This window comes from Dasypus novemcinctus, chromosome 9 (assembly GCF_030445035.2).
Source record: "Dasypus novemcinctus isolate mDasNov1 chromosome 9, mDasNov1.1.hap2, whole genome shotgun sequence".
Lineage (NCBI taxonomy): Eukaryota > Metazoa > Chordata > Mammalia > Cingulata > Dasypodidae > Dasypus > Dasypus novemcinctus.
The window spans coordinates 85,958,462-85,982,605 of NC_080681.1; the positions used below are offsets into that span (position 1 = coordinate 85,958,462).

General features: G+C 39.1%; 1 protein-coding gene across 1 annotated transcript in view; it reads left to right on the forward strand.

Annotated features, from left to right (window-relative positions):
- The window catches only part of STIL (STIL centriolar assembly protein), a 93,403-nt gene that overhangs the window by 31,435 nt on the left and 37,824 nt on the right, over positions 1-24,144 (forward strand). The window contains exons 9-12 of the mRNA XM_058303618.1: positions 9,416-9,566; positions 10,569-10,678; positions 16,435-16,549; positions 18,113-19,084. Coding sequence (XP_058159601.1) covers positions 9,416-9,566; positions 10,569-10,678; positions 16,435-16,549; positions 18,113-19,084 — 1,348 coding nt within the window. The remainder of the gene's footprint in view (positions 1-9,415; positions 9,567-10,568; positions 10,679-16,434; positions 16,550-18,112; positions 19,085-24,144) is intronic.

Below are 24,144 nucleotides of genomic sequence, written 5' to 3' on the forward strand. Positions count from 1 at the left end.
TCTCCCATATTCGTATGTTGCCCCTCCCTCCCACCTATTTCTTGGACAATATTACCCCTCTTCCCATCCCCAGCCCCCCTCAAACCCAGAAAACCCCACCCGAAGGTAACCCCTTGCCCCCATTTTGTCCCTTCTTTGTGCTCATACTTACCGCCAGCTCATCACAGATTCCACCCCTGCAGACATTAACTCACATCCTTCCTCCACCCCCCGATTTCCTGTAAGCCACTTTTCCAGACTCTAGCTCTCTGAGGCAGTTAACTTATTTCATATCATTGAGGTCATATAGTATTTGTCCTTCAATGCCTGAGTTGCTTCACTCAACATAAGATTCTCAAGGTTCATCCATGTTATCACGTGCGATTGTAGTGTATTGGTTCTTACAGCTGAGTAGTATTCCATTGTGTGTATATACCACATTTTATTGATCCACTCATCTGTTGATGGACATTTGGATTGATTCCAACTTTTGGCGATGGTGAACAATGCTGCTATGAACATTGGTGTACATATATCGGTTTGTGTCCTTGTTTTCAGATCTGATGGGTATATACCCAGCAGTGGTATTGCTGGGTCATATGGCAAATCTATGGATAATTTTTTGAGAAACTGCCAAACTGTCCTCCAGAATGGTTGGATCCTTCTGCATTCCCACCAGCAATGGATGAGTGTTCCCCTTTCTTCACATCCTCTCCAGCATTTGTATTCTACTGTTTTTTTCATGGCTGCCAATCTTATGGGAGTAAGATGGTATCTCATTGTAGTTTTGATTTGCATTTCCCTGATAGCTAGAGATTTGGAGCATTTTTTCATGTGCTTTTTAGCCATTTGTATTTCTTCTTTGGAGAAGTGTCTGTTTAAGTCTTTTTCCCATTTTTTAAATGGGTTGTTTATCTTTTTGTTTTCAAGATATATGAGTTCTTTATATATGCAAGTTATAAGTCTCTTATCAGATATATGGTTGCCAAATATTTTCTCCCATTGTGTGGGTTTCCTTTTTACTTTCTTGACAAACTCCTTTGAGGTGCAGAAGGCTTTAATTCTGAGGTAGTCCCATTTATCTATTTGTTCTTTTGCTGCTCGTGCTTTTGGTGTGATATTCATGAAGCCATTTCCTATTACAAGGTCCTGTAGATGTTTCCCTACACTGCTTTCTAAGGTCTTTATGGTCTTGGCTCTTATATTTAGGTCTTTGATCCATCTTGAGTTGATCTTTGTATAAGGTGTGAGATGGTAATCCTCTTTCATTCTTCTACATATGGCTATCCAGTTCTCCAGGCACCATTTGTTGAATAGGCCATTCTCTCCCAGTTGAGAGGGTTTGGTGGCTTTATCGAATATTATATGGCTATATACATGAGGTTCTATATCTGAACTTTCAATTCGATTCCATTGGTCTGTGTGTCTCTCCTTATGCCAGTACCATGCTGTTTTCACTACTGTAGCTTTGTAGTATGTTTTGAAGTCAGGAAGTGTGATTCCTCCTATTTCGTTTTTCTTTTTCAATATGTCTTTGGCTATTCGGGGCCTCTTTCCTTTCCAAATAAATTTCATAGTTAGTTTTTCTAGTTCCTTAAAGAAGGCTGTGTTGATTTTTATTGGGATTGCACTGAATGTGTAGATCAGTTTTGGTAGGATAGACATCTTAATAATATTCAGTCTTCCTATCCATGAACAGGGAATATTCTTCCATTTATTTAGGTCTTCTTTGATTTCCTTGAACAATCTTGTATAGTTCTTGATGTATAAGTTTTTTACCTCTTTAGTTAAATTTATTCCTAAGTATTTGATTTTTTTATTTACTATTGTGAATGGTATTTGTTTCTTGATTTCCTCCTGATTTTGCTCATTATTGGTGTACAGAAATGCTACTGATTTTTGCGCATTGATCTTATAACCTGCGACTTTGCTAAACTCATTTATGAGTTCTAGGAGCTTTGTCGTAGATCTCTCAGGGTTTTCTATATATAGGATCATGTCATCTGCAAATAATGAAATTTTGACTTCTTCCCTTCCAATTTGAATGCCTTTTATATCTGGTTCTTGTCTCAGTGCTCGAGCAAGTACTTCCAAGACAATGTTAAATAGGAGCGGAGACAATGGGCATCCTTGTCTTGTTCCTGAGTTTAGAGGGAAGGATTTCAGGATTTCGCCATTGTAAACAATGTTGGCTTTAGGTTTTTCATATATACTCTTTATCATGTTCAAAAAGTTTCCTTGTATTCCGATCTTTTGGAGTGTTTTTATCAGGAAGGGGTGCTGTATTTTGTCAAATGCCTTTTCTGCATCTATAGATATAATCATGTGGTTTTTTTCTCTCAATCTGTTTATATGGTGTATTACATTGATTGATTTTCTTATGTTGAACCATCCTTGCATACCTGGAATAAATCCCACTTGGTCATGGTGTATAATTCGTTTAATGTGTTGTTGAATACGATTAGCAAGTATTTTGTTAAGTATTTTTGCGTCTAGGTTCATTAGAGAAATTGGTCTGTAATTTTCCTTTCTTGTGGTGTCTTTGTTTGGCTTTGGTACTAGGGTAATGTTGGCATCATAGAAGGAATTAGGCAGTGTTCCTTCTGTTTCGATTTTTTGGAATAGTTTCAACAGGATTGGTGTTAGTTCTTTCCGGAATGTTTTGTAGAATTCACCTGTGAAGCCGTCTGGCCCTGGGCTCTTCTTAGTTGGGAGATTTTTAATGACTGATTCTATCTCTTTGCTTGTGATTGGTTTGTTAAGATCATCAATTTCTTCTTTCGTCAGTATGGGCTGCTTATGAGTTTCTAGGAATTTGTCCATTTCCTCTAAATTGTCATTTTTGTTGGAATATAGTTTTTCAAAGTATCCTCTTATGATAGTCTTTATTTCTGTGGGGTCAGTGGTGATATCACCTTTCTCATTTCTTATTTTGTGTATTTGCATCTTTTCTGTTTTTTTCTTTGTTAGTCTCGCTAAAGGTTTGTCAATTTTGTTGATCTTCTCAAAAAACCAGCTCTTGGTCTTGTTTATTTTTTCAAGTGCTTTCTTATTTCTATTTCATTTAGTTCTGCTCTTATCTTTGTTATTTCCTTCCTTCTTCTTCCTGTTGGGTTACTTTGTTGTTGTTTTTCTACTCCGTCAAAAGTGCAGTTAGTTAGTTCTCCAATTTTTGCTCTTTCTTCTTTTTTGATATATGAATTTATGGCTATAAATTTCCCTCTCAGTACCGCTTTTGCTGCATCCCATAAATTTTGGTATGTTGTGTTATCATTATCATTTGTTTCAAGGTAGTCATTGATTTCTTTTGAGATTTCCTCTTTGACCCACTGTTTTTCTAAGAGTGTGCTGTTTAATTTCCAAATTGTCGTGTGGAGTCTGGGTCTCTGTCCCTTGCAAATTTCCAGCTTCACTCCACTGTGGTCAGAGATATTGTTTTGTATGATTTCGATCTTTCTGAATTCATTAAGCCTTTCTTTGTGGCCTAGCATATGGTCAATCTTGGAGAATGTTCCATGTGCGCTTGAGAAAAATGTATATCCTGCTGTGTTTGGGTGTAATGATCTATATATGTCTATTAGATCCAGCTCTTCTAATATACTGTTCAAATGTTTTGTTTCTTTAGTGATTCTCTTTTGAGATGTTCTGTCCAGAGTTGATAGTGGTGTATTAAAGTCCCCCACTATAATTGTAGATGCATCTATTCTTTCACTTAGTTTTTCCAGCGTTTGCCTCACATATTTAGAGGCGCCCTTGTTAGGAGCATAAATATTTATGATTGTTCGATCTTCTTGACAGATTGTCCCTTTCACTAAAATATAGTATCCTTCTTTGTCTCTCACAATTGTTTCGCATTTAAAGTCTATTTTGTCTGATATTAATATAGCTACTCCTGCCTTTTTTTGGTTGTTGTTTGCTTGTATGATTGTTTTCCAGCCATTCACTTTCAACCTCCATGAGTCTCTGGGTCTAAGATGTGTCTCTTGTAGGCAGCATATAAATGGGTCGTATTTCCTTATCCAGTGTCCCAGTCTGAATCTTTTGATAGGTGAGTTTAGTCCGTTGACATTCAGTGTTATTACGTTTAGAGAGTTATTTATGGTAGCCATATTTTGGTTGGATTTGTGTTTGTTATATTTTGTTTGTATTATTTTATTTTCCCCTTCTATTTTTGTCTTTCTTGTTGCTTTTACACTCTCCTCCATCTCTGACTGTCCTGTTTTTTCCTTTCTTCCTGCAGAACTCCCTTAAGAATTTCTTGAAGGGGAGGTTTCTTGTTGATATACTCTTTCAGTTTCTGTTTATCTGTGAATATTTTGAACTCTCCATCATTTTTGAATGCTAGTTTAGCTGGATAGAGTATTCTTGGTTGGAAATTTTTTTCCTTTAGTACCTTGACTATATCATACCACTGCCTTCTTGCCTCCATCGTTTCAGATGAGAAATCAGCACTTAATCTTATGGAGTTTCCCTTGTATGTGATGGTTTTCTTTTCTCTTGCTGCTTTTAGAATTTTTTCTGGAATGCCTATAATACGTATGTTTGAGCGTTTTGCATTATCATTCAGGTCCCTAAGTCCTATCTGGATTTTTTCTACCTTTTTATTGACCACTTCTACTATCTGTTTGATTTCCAATGCACTGTCTTCCACATCACTAATTCTCTGCTCTGCCTCTTCTAGTCTGCTGATATTTGCTGCAAGTGTATTTTTGATTTCTTGAATTGTGTTGTTCATTTCCATCATATCTGTTATTTTTTTGCGCATGTCTGCAATTTCCCCTCCAAGTGTTGTCTTCATGCTGTTAACCTCTTTCATTACTTCATCAAATTTGTCGGTGATAAATGTTCTGAGATCTTTCATTGCTTGTGCGAAGTCCTGCCCCCCTTCCTGATTGGATTCAGCCATGTTTTCCTGATTACTGGTTTGGTTTGTAGATTTTTGTTGCTGTCTTGTCAACATTTTTTCTTGACGGGTTTAATCAGTTCCTTAGCTTCTTTATCTAGTCTTGGAGATTAATTAGCTGTTGTTTTTGCGTAAGTGTTATATCTTCTCTTTGTCACTTTGTTCTTCTTATTCCAATTTCTTATTGCTAGTTAAGCTCACTTTAAAGGAAAGTATTAGTGCTGGGGAAAGGCAATTGTGTAAGGGAGGAAAAAGTGTGAAGTAGTATTGGTGATATATGTTAACAAAGCAATAATATGAGTTCTGGGAGGATGGAGGTTAGATCATGTAAATTGTGTAGAGTTATAGTAGTAGGAAAGTACCTATAATGAGGTAGACTACTGAATATGGGAGGAATGTGGTACGTACTAAGAAGCTATTGTTTTCGTGAGAGAGGGAAAGAGAAAAGAAAGGTAATAGTTTCAGGGACGAATACCAGATGGAAAACTAAACAAAGGTATTAGAAATTAAGAGTTAGACAGTTTGTGGATCAAAGAAAGGGAGATGGAATATAGGAGAGATAGCAGATGGTGGAGGATATCAAGTTGTAGGGGAAAGGGGATATTGTAGATAGGTTAAATCTATTCACAGAGAAATGAGGCAGTGGAGGGTGAGGAAACCCAGCAAATGTGAGGTATTTCCTGTAGGACCTATTGTACTGTTAAGATAAAATAGTATAAGAAGAATAATGGGGACAGGAAAGAGAGGATTAAAAAAAAACAACAACAACAAAAATAAAATAAAATAAAAACAAAAAAAAAAAACAAAAAACAAAGAACAGAAACCCCGCCGCCGGGCTCGGCTGGGCTCGGCTGGGCTCCGGTCCCCCGCCCTCCGCAGCTCGGCTGGGCTTGGCTAGGCTCGGCTGGGCTCGGGTCCCCCGCCCGTCGCGGCTTGGCTGGGCTCGGCTGGGCTCGGCTTTCCCGCCCGCCGCCCGCCGGGGCGCAGCGCGGCTCGGCTCTCCCGCCTGGCGCGGTGCGGCTGGGCTCGGCCAAGCTCGTCTGGGCTCGGCTCCCTCGCCCTCCGCGGCTCGGCTGGGCTCGGCTGGGCCCGGCTGGGCTTGGCTTCCGTGCCCGCCACCCGCTGCGGCGCAGCGCGACTCGGCTCTTCCGCTCGCCGCCCTCCTTGGCGTGGCTGGGCCGACTGAGCTCGGCTGGGCTCGGCCCCCTCGCCCTCCGCGGCTCAGCTGGGCTCGGCTGGGCTCGGCTTCCCCGCCCGCCGCCCGCCGCAGCGCGGCTAGGCTTGGCTTGGCTCGGCTCCCTTGCCCGCCGCCCGCCGCGGCACAGCGCGGCTCGGCTCTCCCGCCTGCCGCCCGCCGCGGCGCGGCTGGGCTCGGCTGGGCTCGGCTTCCCCACCCGCCGCCCGCCGCGGCTCGGCTGGGTTCGGCTCTCCCGCCCGCCGCCCGGCGGGGCACAGCGCAGCTCGGCTCTCCCGCCCACCGCCTGCCGCGGCGTGGCTCGGATCGCCCGCCCGCTGCCCACCGCGGCCCAGCTAGGCAACCCTGGCCGCCGCCCACCGGGGCTTGGCGCGGTGCTAGCTGCCTCGGCTCTGCCTACCCAAGGAGGGAATCCTCCACATGTAGCTGGGATCTCCGTGTATATTTCACAGACAGATCCTCTCTGTTACCTTCCCTCCAAATTGATGTCCAGACACCTCCGGACCAGGAAAAATCCCGAAACAGCCCGGTCCCAAAGAGTCTCCGACGCCTCCCAGCCGATTCCCTCCAGGAGCTAGTAACCGGGAAGTTCACTCAGCCGCCATCTTGCCTCCTCTGTCTTTGGGGAATTTAAGGAGAGTCTCTTGTAAACAACATATAATTGCGTCATTCATTTTTATCCATTCTGCCAATCTTTGCCTTTTGATTGGAGAGTTTAATTCATTTATATTTAAAGTCACTACCAATAGTGCAGGATTTTCTTCTGCCGTTTTTCTATTTAGTCTTTGTTAGTCTTATACATTGTTTGTCCCTCAATTCTTCTAATAATGCCACTTCCATATTTATTTGTTTTTTTTTCTATCTGGATATATTTTTCATATATATTGTAACCTATTCGGTTACAACAGTTTTAAAATTTTAAATCCTAAATATATAATAGTCATATTTGATTTGATATCAGTTGGACTTGGTTAACATACACATATACTGATCCTACACCTCTTTGTCCCACCACCATTTTTGTACTTGTTACAAATCATATCTTCTATGTCTAAAACCATAGATTTATCATTACTTTTTAAGCATTTGCATTTTAGCACCTTTAGGAAATAAGAAGTGGAGTTATATACCAAAAAATACAATTCAGTTCCATTCTACTGGCATTTATAATTACACAAATGGTTGCCTTTACTGGCGGTCCTTATTAATACCACTTTGAACCACTGTCTAGTGTCTTCCTTTCAGTCTGAAGAACTCTTTTTAATATTGATTGTAGAATATGTCTAGTGGTGATGAATGCCCTCAGCTTATGTTTATCTGGGAATGTCTTAATCTCTCCCTCAATTTTTAAAGAAAGTCTCCCTGGGTATAATTTTAGTTTGAAATTCTTTTCTCTCTGTGCTTTAAGTATTTCAACCCACTGCCTTCTTGCCCCTGTGTTTTCTGATAAGATATTGGCACTTAATCTAATTGGGACTTCTTGTACATGATATGTTTCTTTTCTCTTTCAGTTTTCTGAACTGTCTCTCTCCTTATCTTTTTCATTTGACAGTTTAGTCAGTATGTGATGGGGCATATTCTTTCCAAGTTTATCCTGTTTGATGTTCTCTGGGCTTCTTGGATATACATATTTACTTCTTTGCTAAGTAGGGGATGTTTTCTGTCATGAATTTATTGAATATCCCTTCTGCCCCTTTCTCTCTTTCCCTACCTCTGAGACCCCCATAATATACATTTTAGTATACTTGATGGTGTCCCAAAGGTCTCTTAGGCAATTTTCACTCTTTTCTTTCTGTTCCTCAGTCTGACTGATTTTGTATTCTAGTTTGCAGATTTTTCTGCAAGCTCCAATCTGCTCTTGAAAGTCTCCTGGAAATTTTTCACTTCAACTGCACTTGTTCTGTTTGTCTTTTTTAAAGTTCTTATCACTTTATTGAGATTCTCATATTTTTCATTCATTTTTTTTATATCCTTTATTTCTTTCTCTGTATTTTCATTCACTTTCTTGAGCATCTTTTCCTGATACCTTTTAGTTCTTTTCTGTATTCTCCATCTCCTTGAGCATATTAAAGATTGTCTTTTTAGAGTCTTTGGTATGCCCAACAGTCTGGTCTTTTTCCTTGATGTTTTCTGGACTTTTATGCTCTTTCTTTGGATGGGCCAACATTCCCTGCTTCTTTGTTTTTCTTGTAATATTTTGTTGCACACTGGGCATTTTCTTAATTTAAAATGTTAACTCTGGGATGAATTCCTTGAGATGCCTGTTAAAAAGTTTGTAACCAGTTGGTAGATATGACAGAAATTTTCTTTAGTGTCAGAAGCTATCAAAACCAAGAAAAGCTAAGCATAAAACATCTTGACCTTTGCAAATTGGCTTTGTGTTGACTGGTGCTCCCAGTCAGTTCAGCCCTCTTATCAGAAAGGGCAGTCCAAGGTAAACACAAAGTGTAGGATCATCCCTTTCTTTTCTGGGCCTGTGTCTTGTCCTGGGCTTGCGCTTAATCATAGCCTTAAGAGTTCCCTTCTTTACAGGAGTTTGAATGTCCCCTTTACTTCTCAGGAGGAAGACTTTTTCCCTTTCCTGGGTATTCCACTGCAGGATGTAAAGCAGACAAGTATTTTTCCCCAGATGCCCACCTTCTTATACTGCTTTCCTTGTCTCAAGCTGCTTTTGCCTGGAGGATAAATTCTGGGAAGGGGGATGCACACTAGGGAGCAATTTCCCAAGTTAGGCTTTCCCAGAAGGAACAAGGCTTGTGATCCACAACAGGAGTACTGCCTGGCTCCAAGTTCTCCTGGAGAGGGAATGGTGGAAGAGCCCAGAAGGGCGCCAGAGCTTCTTCCAGTGTTCTCTAAAGCTGTGCTTTCTAGACTTTTTACCTGCCCAGCAGATGCAGCCCTTCAGTTGTCCTCCACAGCTCTGAGGAAGCATACCATCTTTAAGTCTCCTGTGTTGCCTTTGTCTGATATGGTTACTGTCAGAGCTGGTCCTTCAGAAGTTAATCCAAAGCAGAGATCCATGATTGGACCCTCTCCCCCTCATCTTGGGGAACTGGATTTTTATGTCAGTTTCTGACACCAGCAAGTTATGCCACGGTCATACCCTGTTGCAGCCTGCGTGAGAATGGGAAATGGGTACCGTTAACTACCATGTGAAGAGTGCAGGTTTTTGGTGCTTACTATAGTTTACCAGCTTGTCCCTCCTGCTCTTCCCTGGATGCTTTATAGTTTGTTCTACTGGACTGTTTATTAATTAATTAACTGGATTGGGAGACCCACATAAGGAGGTTTTCTCTTGTTATCCTTAGTATATTTTAACTAATTTTTTTTTTGTCCAGAGTTTTTTCAGAATCTCAAAGTTTCATCATAGTTCTCTATTCTGTGACACATAAGGAGCCTGAGTTTTATGAATGTCTCCCTTGTGGTGGCAAGATAAATGACCTTCAATTTCGGTTACTAACCAACAAGGATACAATGCATCTTTTCAAAGTAAGTAGTTTGATTACTATTCTATTAATGAGTCTTCAGGGTTTACACTTACACTTAGGCAATTTAAACCTTTTAAAATTAATTCAAACAATTGTTTATTTACAATTGTTCTTATTGAATAGTAACTTTATTCATTTCTGGTTAATTTTGTTTAGTGACTCTTATACTGTATTTCCAGAACCAAATTATAATAGAGGATCAGAGATAATCCCCTACCCACTTCTAAAATCTTTGAAAACTAGATCAGTAATTTATATATTATATCATGTTAGGATGTTGACAGTTTTGTGATGTCTTATTGTTTCCTCTTTTTCAACAAAATATATGGGTAAAATAAATGTATTTTTCACACTTAAAACATCAATGTTTATATAATAGAATTCTAGGATTCAGAATAGATTGTTGCTGTGTCTTATGGAATACATAGAAATGCATCAAGATTATGATCACAGAAAATGTAGATCTTTGAAACCATAGATGCCATTATGTTAGAACATTCATTGTAATTATAAGTTGTCCTAGGTCTCAGACTAATAATAAAAAAATATTTAGTACTTCTAAATAACCATCTCTTTCCACTCAGATCTTATTTTGTGTCTTCTGCTTTGAGTTCATTTATAAATGATAACAGTTAATGAATCAAATTGATATTATAATTATAAATATAATCAGCTTAAATAATATCTAATTATTTCTATATTATAGACATTTTCTGTAACCTTTATTCACTTTTACTATTCAAGTAATGTGCTCAGTTTTTAGCTATTACTATAACTGAATCATTGATTGTTGAGTGTGTTACATATTACAGATGATTGTTTTCACTTTCACTTATATAGCATGGAATTGACAGGTTTTGACAAGAAGATTACAGTTATAGGAATCAAAAGTGGTGTCCTCTTCCCCTATTACCCCCATGTTTAAAAACTGCTTTTAATCTAAATAGAATTCTCAGGTTGTTTTATTTAAGTCACATCTCATAGTGTGACCTACTTCTTTCAGAATGTTGAATCTTCTGAGAAAAATCCAATTCACTTTGAATTGAGCGCTGAAAGCCAAAATATAGAAGCAAATTTTTTCAGCAAGGTTTCCAAGAATCTGTCTACTAAGAGGTAAAATATATCTATAAGTACATGCATTTTTTCATTACATTAATTACTTTTTGGTAAGTAATTAAAATGACTCCCCAGTTATTTCTGATGAAACTACCTGTAAATCTGATGTACCATAGATGCCTTTGTTTTAAATGCATTTCTTCAGTAGGAAGTTGGATGATACTTTTAATGAAGTTCTAATATAGTTTTCATTTGAGTTGATATATTATGTAGGAAAAATAAAAAAGTAACTGTCAAGAAATTAACGTGCTTAGGAAGAAGCAACTTGTTTTTATTTTGTTTGCCTTCTGTTTGTTTTTCCCTTCCTTGTATTTGAACAGAATGGCTTATCAGATAAACTGCTATTAGAAGAAAATTCTGGGAAGCGGACTTGGCCCAATGGATAGGGCGTCCGCCTACCGCATGGGAGGTTCGCGGTTCAAACCCTGGGTCCCCTTGACCCATGTGGAGCTGGCCCATGCGCAGTGCTGATGTGCGCAAGGAGTGCCGTGCCACGAGGGGTGTCCCCCGCGTAGGGGAGCCCCACGCGCAAGGAGTGCACCCCGTAAGGAGAGCCGCCCAGCATGAAAGAAAGTGCAGCTTGCCCAAGAATGGCGCCGCACACATGGAGAGCTGACACAACAAGATGACACAAGAAAAAGAAACACAGATTCCTGGTGCCGCTGATAAGGATAGAAGTGGTCAGAAATAGACACAGAGAGCAGACAACTGGGGGGAGGGGGCAGGGGAGAGAAATAAATAAAAATAAATCTTTAAAAAAAGAAAATTCCTCTACTAAAAAAGGAAATAGTTTGCTTTTAAAGTGTTAAAATAATTTTTTTTTTAAAGTGTTAAAGCAAATACACTAGGAGACTGTATTAGTCAGAGCTCTCTAGGTCAACAGGAGATACCTGTCAATAGTATGTGATTTTATGAGTCTCTCATGTGACCGTGGGGGGTGCACAAGTCCAGGTTCTGCAGCCAGTCTGCAAACCAGGGCTCCTATGGAAGCCCAATGAAGGTCCTTGATGAGTTACCAGGAGACACTGGCTGTCCAAAGCTGGGAAAGTCTCTCTGAATGCTGAAATCACTTCCCCTTTTAAGGCATTCAATTGATTGGATAAAGTGTCACTCATTTCTGATGGCAATCTCACTGATTGATCTAGATGTAATCAGCTATATATGCAGTAAAGTCGCTGGTGACTAAAGTCCATAAGTGTCCTTGTATTACAGTTAGCCCATTACTTGCTTGACCAACCACTGGGCACAAGTTGACAAATTAGCCTACCTGGCCAAGTTGACACATTAGCCTAACCATCACGGGGACTATTAGTTAAACAGGACTACTGCATTTTAGGATCAATATATCCACCTTTTGTAACATCTTCCCTATTCCAGTTTTCTTACTTATTCTACTACGTGCCAGCTAATGTGCTGGATGTTAGGGATAGAGTGGTATATAAAATGCATGTAGACACAGTCCCTTTTCTCTTGGAATTCATAGCCCAGTAATGGTTGAATGTTATCCATATTATTTGAGAGGTTCATTGATTTGAGTTAATAATTGCCAACCATTTAATAACCTCATTTAAAACGTGCTTTAGAGTACTACTTTTGGTTGTTGTTTTTGTTTTTTAACTTGTTGAACTATGTGCAAAGCAATTTGTGGTGCTTGCCAAATGGACTAAGAGAAAGATAAGGGGCATTCTAAGCATAGAAAAAAAGGATAAATGTTTAGAATATTGAAATTTTCTGTCATGTTCAAGTAACTGCATGTAATTCAGTGTGGCTGGAGTATGAGATGTAGAAGGGAATTCACATTAATAAGTGACTCTGAAGAGACAGATCATTTAACAAATATTTATTGATGCTTGCTATATGCCATGCATTGTGGAAAGGGTTAGAAGTACAAAATTAAATAAAAATTTGATCCTTGCTCTTGAGAAACAATGAGAAAAACAAGTAAATGACCTATTCAAATACAGTTTAGTAAGTGCTAATTAGGAAGCATGGTAGACTATAATATAGAGATGAGCCAGATCACGTGAAGGACCTTGTGTGCTAACCTATCAAGTAGGATCATTCAGGGATAAAGAGAATTCAAGAGCAAGAGTTGGTGTTGGAAATTTGTGGGGTTTTTTTTCTTTTTTTTCCCCTTTTTTGTGGTTCCTGTAAGACTTATAAAGGTGCTATCTGGGATTGGATCTTAGCAGAGTTGTGGACTAGAGAGAGAGAGATTTGAGAATCATAAGCACATAAATGGGTGCTAATTCAAGGGCCATATGAACTATAAGGAATATAGATTTTGAGGAAATAAAACCAATCACTAAATCTCACCAGTTCTTTGTGAGGAGACTAGGAGATATTAGAAAAAAGGAGGACCTTAATATTGTGCCTAGATTTAAGTCTTGGGTAACTGGACAAATTATATAGAATGGTCCATAAGTCTGTGAACTCCAATCAAATATCCACTCCTACATTTCTGATAGGTCCCACAATAATCAAGATTGAGTTTGTAGGAGTAGAAGATTTGGGGGGAAATGAAAACATTCAGTTGCAAATGTAGAAAGTATTAGATGCCTGAAATACCCAGATGGGGTGTTCTGTAGACAGCTCAGAAGAGCTTTGAGTTAGAGGGTTTTTGTTTTGTTTTTGAAGCCAGGAGAATAAAAAAGATTACTCATTGTGAGTAAAAGATATTTATGCAAGAAAATCCCTGTATGTAGAATTAATAGATTTCAATTAAATGTTTAGACATTTTCACAAATCAAAGCTTGAGGAAGCTGCCTAAATTCTCCTTTTCTTGGGTGGCCTTCATCTGAATTTGGGCTCTGTTTTCATAGTAAGCACGTCATCCTTGCCACCTGTGTATATGATGTATAAAGCTCTTTATAGTCAGTGTACAGTGCTGTGTGCCCTTGATAAAGAAATTTACCTTGAAATTTCTGCTCACTAGCTCCTCCTGTCTCAGTTATATAGTTGAGAAGTGATGCTCAAAAAAGATGTCCAGGAAAGCGAACTTGGCTCAATAGAGCGTCCGCCTACCACATGAGAGGTCCATGGTTCAAACCCAGGACTTCCTTGACCTGTGTGGAGCTGGCCCATGCGCAGTGCTAATGTGCACAAGGAGTGCTGTGCCACCCAGGGGTGTCCCCCGTATAAAGGAGCCCCACGCGCAAGATGTGTATACCCTGTAAGGAGAGCCACCCTGCGCAAAAGAAAGTTCAGTGCCCAGGAGTGGCACAGCACACACACAGAACTGACACAGCAAGATGACGCAACAAAAAAGAGACAGATTCCCAGTGCCACTGACAAGAATAGAAGCAGACAAAGAAGAACACACAGCAAATGGACACAGAGCACAGACAGCTGGGGCGGGGAGGACAGGAGAGAAATAAATAAAAATAAATCTTTAAAAAAAAAAGATGTCCAAAGTATACATTTTCCATTGTCTCTGGATATTTTCAGTTGTCCTTGACACAGGTTAGAACACTGGAAAACTATAGTTTTAACAGCTTTTCAGAAACACCTGCATTGTATTATGTTTTAAGTCTTACTCAAGGTTTTTATTGGATGTTTATGAAAATAAAGCTACATAAAGGAGATATTTGCAATTTCTTTAACCTCTTTTGAAAACTTAGTCTATTCTCACCTCTGACCGAAACTTGAATAAAGAGCAGTCTTTTGGGATTTTAGTAAAATGTTTTTTCTCACTTGAACTGATGTGATAATTATACAACTTAAAGGTTTTCCACTTTTTTTTTTTTTTTTTGCTTTGGGTGCTAAAAAAAACTCAAATTTTATCACTCAGTGTCAGCAACTTCATACAAGTCAATGAATGATCCTTTTCTATTTTTATACCAATTGCTTTTATATATGTGTATTTGTTTGTATGTTTACCATAAGGAGCCTTAGAACTATTGTGGAAACAGGTAAGGTATAAAATATACAAGTATTTATATATATATCAGATAATAATTCCATGCCACAAATTCAGGTGTACAAGAAATGTAACTACTTTTAGTAATTGAACTTAACTTCTATATTGAGCCCCTATTCGTTTTGCTAGACTATAGAAATTAAATTTCAATCAATTCAAAGTTTCCCCTCATCCCCTTTCTTTTGGGATTATACATAACCTAGAAGGTACTGATAGGAGTTCCAGCTCTAATGATGTGATTATCATCCATCTGCTGAGGTATTTAGATCTGTAGTTGGTCTTTGGCAATAGTTCCTTGCGGGTTCCTGCTGTGACTTCCTTTACCCCATTCAGGTCACTGGCTCTCTTTCATGTCTATACTACTCTGTAGCATATGGGTTATCATTCTGTATCAGGGATTCTTAACCTTTTTTATTCCACAGAACCCTTTGCCAGTTAGGTGAAAACCATGGATCCCTTTCTAAGTCCACAGTATGCTATGTATTATTTAATAAATATATCACACCCTCACCAACACATCCCCACAAGAATGCATTGGGTTATTTTTTTTTTTTTTGTACTTCATTTTTCTTTCTTTTTCCCCTCCCCACCCTCCTCCAAATGATGGCTCTCTCATCTGTCTGCTCATAGTTTGCTTGCCTTCTCCCTCCAGGAGGCACTGGGAACTAAACTTGGGACCTCCCACATGAGAGGCAAGTGCCCAATGGCCTGAGCCACATCTGTTCCCCACAGGCTGTGATATCTGCTGGCTTGTGGCATCTGCTTATTGCAGCGGGGACAGCATTTGCTGGTCTTCTTTTAGGAGGCACCTGAACCTGAACCCAGGACCTCCCATGTGGTAGGCAGGTGCCCAACTTGTTAAGCCACCTCTCCTTCCTGAAATAACATTTATTTTGTATTTCACTTCAAATTCATGGACCCATTGTTAAGAGCCCCAAGAAGAATAACTCCATGTTATTCTTGAGTGTGGGGGACAGGGAGTTTTGTGGGACTGGTGCAGACCCATCTGCTTAAGCATGCTATGCAGTCATTCCATCACCATGGCACAGAAAGAACTCTTGAGTCCCTTATCTATCCAGACTGCCAGGGTTTGGGGCAAAGGTTTCCTCTGCTATCATATCTTCCACATATACCTGCGGTTGGGGTTGGAGGAAGTTGTTTTCCCTGCTAGGGAGGATTCATCCTGTAGGAAACAGAAGGTAGTATGCTTTTCAGGGTTTAATGTATAAACTTTTAGCTTCCTTCTGGCTTATTTTTCCCCTTCCCTAAACTGTCCTATTGAGATTTTATCTAGTTTATAGTGACCAAAAAACTGACACATATAGTCTTTCAAATCTTCAGTCTTGAACTCTCACTTAAGCTTTTGAAATTCAGTCCTGGTACTCAAAATTTTTCTGTGTTTTGCTGGAGCTTTCCACCTGTGATATAATGACTACAGCTGACTAAATGGGAAGGGGTGCCTCAATGAATGTCTCCTCATCATTTCTACCACAGATTATAAATATATAGAAATATGTAATTCCTTATATTTGAAGGCAAGTGCTATGTTTCTTTATTTTTGCATTCCTCAAAGTGGTTAGCCAGATGCTCAATAACTATTGATTTATTGTAATGTTAAGAATACTAGCTTAAACTTACCATGATCAGGCAAAACGGGTAATTTATTAAGCATGAGTCTGACTGTCTCCTGGTCAACTAACTTTGGCCTAAAAAAGAAAATACTAAACTAAATAAACCACGAACTACTGTGGCTTATTAAAGGACTTTATTCAATTTCAAAAGAAAAAGTACTGGGTTGCTCAAGGTTTTTCTTGGCTTCTCCTCTACTCTTTAGGTCTTCCCAGAAATTATCTCCAGGGAAAATGCCAGTAAATGATCCCGACTCTGGTGTTGAAGATGAAGATTTATCTCCAAGACCAATTCCTTGTCCTCACCCAGTGAGTCAGAAGGTATCACTGATCTTGTAATGAACTTACTTTTGTGGTTAGGAACCTAAAAGTTTCATGTTAAAGCACTAAATACTCCTTCCTAAAACTTAAGTATCATTCTACAAGATATCTAACTGTATCTATGTATCTATCTATATCTATATAAATGGATGTATCTAAGAAGTACATACAATTATTGTTCCTAGAGAAAACTGAGGCACAAATTAGTTAAGTAACCTGCCCAGTATTACACAGGTAATAAGTAATAGAGCTTGAATTCTAATTTGGAAGTTTTAATTTCAGAGTCTGATGCTTTTAACCCTTTTACTGTTACCAGAGCATTACATTGGTCTGTTGTTTTTAAAATAGCTTTTTTTAAAAAATTTACGTTAGTTTTATTACCATATTCTGAGAAAACATCCTGCTTGCTTTGGGAGGTAAATTGCTAAAACGCCTATCATAAGTTTTTGATTGCTGCCAACCATTGGGTTATTTTAGAATTGTGAATCTTAGTTGGGATACTTGCTTATTTCAAAAGAAAAAAGAGAATAGGAAAGATTTTTTTTTTTTTTTAAGATTTATTTCTTTATTTATTTCTCTTCCCTTCCCCACCCCCAGCCTGGTTGTCTGTTCTGTGTGTCTGTTGTGCTGTGTCATCTTTGTCTGCTTCTGTTGTTGTCAGCGGCATGGGAAACTGTGTTTCCTTTTGTTGCGTCATCTTGTTGTGTCAGCTCTCCATGTGTGCGGCACCATTCCTGGGCAGGCTGCACTTTCTTTTGTGCTGGGTGGCTCTCCTTATGGGGCGCACTCCTTGCACGTGGGGCTCCCCTACGTGGGGACACCCCCACGTAGCACTGCGCATGGGCCAGCTCCACACGGGTCAAGGAGGCCCGGGGTTTGAACCACGGACCTCCCATGTGATAGGCGGACACCCTAACCACTGGGCCAAGTCTGCCGCCCATAGGGAAGATTTTTTAAAGTTAATGTCAAACTATAACCATATTCACTACAGCAGGTATTTTATTAACTCTTTAATGCTTTCTTCCAATTCTTTCAGTTGACATTAATAAAAGCAATAACAGAGTGAGTAACCCCTCTTAGTGGAGAAATATTCTGAAATATTTAGAGATAATTTCATTTTTTATTTAGAACTGAATAAAAGGCAGAAACATCTACTTCTAGATCTGTTGAAGCATTCTACCTGTGATTTTTTTTTTTTTTTTGCACAGAGAGGATTAAAAAATATATATGAAACTGCATTTCCCATATTGTGTTCTGTAATCTGAGCAGTTTTAATCAATATTCCAATAAAATAAGTTCCATCATTAAATAAGTTTGGGAAATAGTTATGTTTTCTGAGGACATGACTCTTGTTTAGTTTGCTCACAATTGTATTCCTAGTGCCTAGTGTATAGAAGATGCCTAGAAAATATTTGTTGGATGTGTAAATAGAGGAAAGTATTGGTCCCTTTAAAAATAAGTGTTTGACTATAGTTTGGGAAGTGCTGGTGTAAGGAAAGTGAAGCACATGTCTTTCTCCTAAAAAAAATTTTTTTTCCTTCATAATTTCTTTCCCTTTTTTAGGTTTCTAAGATCCAGCCATCAGTTCCTGAACTTTCCCTTGTGTTGGATGGCAATTTTATAGAATCAAACCCTCTGCCTGATCCATTGGAAATGGTGAATAATGAAAGTCCTCCTTTGTCTGTTAACCACTGTGAACATTTGGAGTCATTGCAACCCCAGCTTTATGATGAGAAACATAGCCAAGAAGCCAAAGCTGGAGAGCCTTCCTTGAGAGAGCTACCACATCAACTAAACCAAGACTCTGCTTCTTTGAGACACTGCAATGTAAGACAGCCATCTAACTTTAAGAAAGGGAATCTCCATATCAGAAACAGTGTTCAATCATCTTCTCTTAGTGGGCCGTCTGCGGACATATCTGAAATGCTTCAAACAACTTCTGCTGGAAATGTGCAAACAGAGGAGTATCCTATAAAATCCTCCACCTTCAATTCCAGACAGTCTCCTCTCACCTCACAATCCCACTCACGTAATTTTGTTTATTCACCCCATAATTCAAGAAGACCAATGGACCTTCAGATACCTACTCCCCCATCACCATTTTACTATTCCACAAATGTTTGCAGTTGTTATCAGCATCATGGCCATATTCAATATAGTCCAATAAATTCTTGGCAAGGAATAAATGCAGTAGGATCCATTCAGGACCTTCATTCCAAAGCCTTTCAAAAGCATTCATTATTTCATCCAAATGGATGTACAGCTGTGTACCACAATGCATTCTGTTCTTCAGGTAGTTCTATAACTGTGAGACCTCAGGGAAGCACAGGCAGTTGCTCTCCTCCCCAGACCACTGTGGAACCATCACCAGTGGCAAGACTTCCTTCACATGTGGACTCATGTAACCCACAACCTTGTGCAGTGTGCATGCACACACCCAAGACCGGATCAGATAATGGGATGATGGGACTATCTCCGGATGCTTACAGGTTCCTTACAGAACAAGACAGACAGCTAAGACTACTTCAGGCACAGGTTTGCTTTGAACTTACTTTTTTAGTTCTCTCGTTAAATTTTTGCTGTTAATATGGTTTCTTAAAAATCACTGGCAACTCTTCTTTAGTAAAGACATTTTATAGAGTGGAATCATAGAATATCAGAGCTAGAAGATCCAGGTCTAGGAGCAAGCCTTCTTTCCTCTTGGTGGGTGGGGACTCACAGATAAAAGGCATGGCAGAGGACAGAGTTGAGGGGGTTTTGTTTTGTTTTGTTCTTTTAAAGATTTATTTTTATTTCTCTCTGCACCCCCCCCCCAGTTGTCTGCTCTCTGTGTCCATTCACTCTGTGTTCTACTGTATCCACTTGCATTCTCGGCGGCACCGGGAATCTGTGTCTCTTTTTGTTGCGTCATCTTGCTGCATCAGCTCTCCATGTGTGCAGTGCCACTCCTGGGCAGGCTGCGCTTTTTTTGCACGGGGCAGCTCTCCTTACGGGGTGCACTCCTTGTGCATGGAACTCCCCTATGTGGGGGACACCCTTGCGTGGCATGGCACTCGTTGCATCAGGAGGCCCTGGGTTTGAACCCTGGACCTCCCATGTAGTAGGCGGATGCTCTTATCTGTTGAGCCAAATCCGCTTCCCAAGTTGAGGGTTTTTGATGTTGGAGTTTGATGCTGGAGCCTTAAGTTGGAACCCTGGAAAGTAAGCTCACAGAGGAAAGAGAAGCAAGCCCCAGGAAAAGAGGAAAGTGAGCTCAGGAAGAAGCAAGCCCTAGGAAGAGGGAAACCCTGAACCCAGAGAGAAGCAAGACCCTGGAAAAGAGGAACCCAGGAAGCCTGAACCCTTGTAGACGTCAGTAGCCATCTTGCTCCAACATGTGAAAATAGACTTAGGTGAGGGAAGTAAGTTATGCTTATGGCCTGGCATCTGTAAGCTCCTACCCCAAATAAATACCCTTTATAAAAACCAACCAATTTTTGGTATTTTGTATTAGCACCCTTTTCACTCACTGATACAACCCCCAATACCAACATGTACAACCTGGAAAGTATCCTTCATATTTTTCTCCATGATCTTATAACTATGCAAGTATATGTATGATACGCACATATCTGTATGTTTTTTAAAAAATCATTGTTTTATAAAATTTGTATTACATGTTTGCATTTTGCAAAATAAAAAAATAGGCAATAACATTTCCAGTTTTGCATAAAAATGCTTCAGATATGACTACCTGATACAAATTTAGCCTTGCTGTTTTTTTAATATATTTTTGTTTTGTTTTGTTTTTTAAGATTTAATTTTTTATTTTTCCCCACCCCCTCGTTGTTTGCACTTGCTGTGTCTATTTGTCTTCCTTGTTTCTTTAGGAGGCACCAGGAACCAAATCCCAGACCTCTGATGAGGGAAGGAGGCACCTAATTGTTTGAACCACCTCCATTCCCTACTTATGTTGTTTCTCATTGTGTTTTTCTTCTTGTGTCTCTTGTTGCATCAGCTTGCCATGCCTACCTGTGGCACCAGCTTGCTATCTTCTTTAGGAAGCACCAGGAACCAAACCAGGGGCCTCCCATGTGCTAGGTGGGAACTCAATTGCTTGAGCCACATTGCTTCCCACGTTGCTATTTTTTAAACATTGGTAAATTCTCTGAAATTATAAACTATAAGTTTTATTTTAACAAATACTTTTTTTTTTTAAAGAGGTACCAGGGGTTGAACCTGGAACCTTGTACATGGTGGTTCAACCAGGAGCTCAACCACTGAGCTAAATCACACTCTTAAATAATTTTAAATAGCAAAATTTTTTATTTAACTAACTTTCTCCATTGAAAAGAATTCTTTAGTTTAAAAAAAGACTAATATAGGCTAAAAAGATCATTTAAGCTATTGAGAAATCTTAGTTACTTGAGATTTATATACTTAAAATGTAATATTTTGGAACACTGGCTCTGGACTAAATTATCTGAGCCACTACACTTAGAGAATATAAAATATTGTCTAATATATATATATAAAATATGCTGAATATCAGAAAATGCTTCTCTGATAAATACAAATAGTGTTTTCTTCACATGTAAACTTCTTTTTCAGGTATCATTTTACTTAAAATTTTTGAACAGTACTGAATATAGAGTAAAAGGAAAAATCTCTTTGCTTCCTTGAGATAACACTGTCAGCCGTTTCTGGTCTGTTATCTATTGCACATGTTGCACAAACATGCCTGTAATTACCACCACTGCACCACACATATACACCTTTAAACAAGTACAGATGTAATCATAACATATACACCATTCTATTACTTGCACTTTTTAAAAAGGTATCTTAGATATCTTTCTATACAAGTACACCTACAACTACCTTATTCTAAATACTATTATATTCTGTTGATATACAATAATTTTTCTAATTGGTCTCCTATTTCAACTGTATGAATTTCTGCTATTGCATACAGTGCAACAGTGACTATCCTTATGCTTTCATCTTCTTGTACATACACAAGTATCTCTGTAGCATAGATTCCCAGAAGTAAAATTGTAAAGTCAAAGAACATACACACTCAAATGTTGGAAGATACCCAAACTTATTCCTCACTTAATATTCCAAGTCTCATGCTGGTGTAACAGTGAAGCAAATGGGCTCTGGCCCAGGCTCCTTGGATTCTGATCCAGTTTCTGAGTAACATAGTAACTTTTGTGACCTTGGACAAGTTACATCTCTGACTTTAGTTTTCTCATCTACAAAATGGAGATATACATACTTTTGAATAGGGTTCTAAGGAGATGAGTTACTAGGTATGGGCTTAGAATAGTACCTGGCATATAGTTAGTGCTCAGTAAATGTTAATTATTACTATTATTTTAATTATCATTATTATCTCAGGTAATGGCATCACTTCTCTTCTAGTTACTTTTTTTTTTTTTAAGATTTATTTATTTATTTAATCCCTGCCCCCCCTCCCCCTGCCGGTTGTCTGTTCTCTGTGTCTATTTGCTGCATCTTGTTTCTTTTGTCCGCTTCTGTTGTCAGCAGAACGGGAAGTGTGGGCGGCGCCATTCCTGGGCAGGCTGCACTTTCTTTCGCGCTGGGCGGCTCACCTTACGGGGCGCACTCCTGGCGCGTGGGGCTCCCTACGCGGGGGACACCCCTGTGTGGCAAGGCACTCCTTTTGCGCATCAGCACTGCACATGGGCCAGCTCCACACGGGTCAAGGAGGCCCAGGGCTTGAACCGCGGACCTCCCATGTGGTAGACGGACACCCTAACCACTGGGCCAAGTCCGTTTCCCTCTTCTAGTTACTTGAGCCAAAATCCAAGAGTCAAAAACCCAGGCTCTGTTTTCTAGATGTAGCCTTAATCAAACCACTCTTCACCATCTTTCCTGCTACCACCCTAATTCAGATTATTATTTTTTCTTACCCATATATGCTGCTTGCAGTACTGTACCTTCATGTACTCCTTGTAGTTGGAAACAAAACCACCATCTCAGCACCCTTCTGTGATTTTCTATTATAATTAGAATAAAATCCAAATTCCTTACCTTGGCCCTCAAAGCCTTTTTGTGTTCTAGCTTCTGTCCCTCTCCCAACTCACCTCTTAACCATTTCTTCTGTGTTCATTACATTCCAGCTACACTGGTATGCTTTTTCACCTAGCTCCTTATCATTCAAGCCTTAATTATATGGTAATAAAAAAAGAAACAGAAATAGAAAGTAAGCTCTAGGTAGGGTATTCTTACTGCCTAGAATAGTACTTGACATATAATGATTGCTAAATACATATTTTCTTTCTTGAATGAGTGAAAATGGCTAACATACCAGAGAGGTTCTACAAACTTAATACCCTAAAACCATTTTTGTACATCTTCTCAAACACTGGAAATAGCAAACTTCTAAATTATTTTCAGTCTTTGAGATAGAAACTGATACCTTGCTTTAATTTGTATTGTATTATTATAAGATTGATTGTTTCATTAGTTATTGCCATTTGTATTTTCTTTCTATGAAATGTCTCTGACATCCATTTTTCTTTAAGTTTTTATAATTAATTTATAAGAGTTCTTTGTATATTAAGAAAATTGGTTCTTTATCACATATATATAAGTAGTATTTCTTATAGTTTGTCTTAAGTGTTTTGTGAGTCTTCCTGTTTAGATACAGTTAAATTTATTAGTCATTTTCTTTCTGGGTTTTGTATTATGTTTAGAAAGGCCTTCTCCCCTTCAAGATGATAAAAAATTTATTTTTCATCTCCCCTCCTCCCAGCATTATATTTGTTGCTTCTATTTTATTTGGTATATGGGGTGAGAGATGTTCTTTTTTTACCTTCAGATGGCCCCAAGTATTGATAATGTATCTTTTTGTTCATGGCTTAGAATTGTATTTTCTTGTAGTGAAAATATCATGTGTTTGCATCCTTTTCTGGACTGTATTCTGCCTGTTGATCTGCCTGTCTATTCTAGTACCAGTACCATTTGATTTAATCACTACAGCTTTATAATATATTTTAGTCTTCTTATCTAAAAGCTGTTTTTTTAATGGAGAGACAGGGCTTGAGAGGAACTTGAAAAAAATAGCATTAAAAGTCCTGCCAGATGATCCTTGAAAGTTTCTGAAAAAGAAAATTAAAGAGGATACTAGTTCAGTCAAATGTTTCAATGTATTATAGAACTCTAGCGATTGAGCCAAAATATTGAAAACTAGAAATAAAGGTGTTTTAGTTTGCCAGAGAGCTGCCATGTGTTGAAACAAGAAGGCGGACAATTTCTGCCTGGTCTCTGCCTTTCAGGGCTGTACTGTCTCTCAGAACTCAGCTTAGGGCAACCAGGCATAGGGCTTGTTTCTTACCAGGCCTCTGCTGTCAGCTCCACTTCTCTGTTTATTCCCGATTTCAGCTGCAAGCTATCAGACATATGGCTCATCTCTCCCTGGGGCCTCAGTTCCTTGATCCTCTCCTTTCTGTTACACGGCAACATCAAATATGGCAAAGCTCTCTTTTTTGGTGTGTTTCCCTTTTTAATTGGACCCAGCAAGAGGGTGGAGATTGAATCTGACTCACACCTCACTGAGATAGTCCAAATGAAAAAAGGTCTCATAC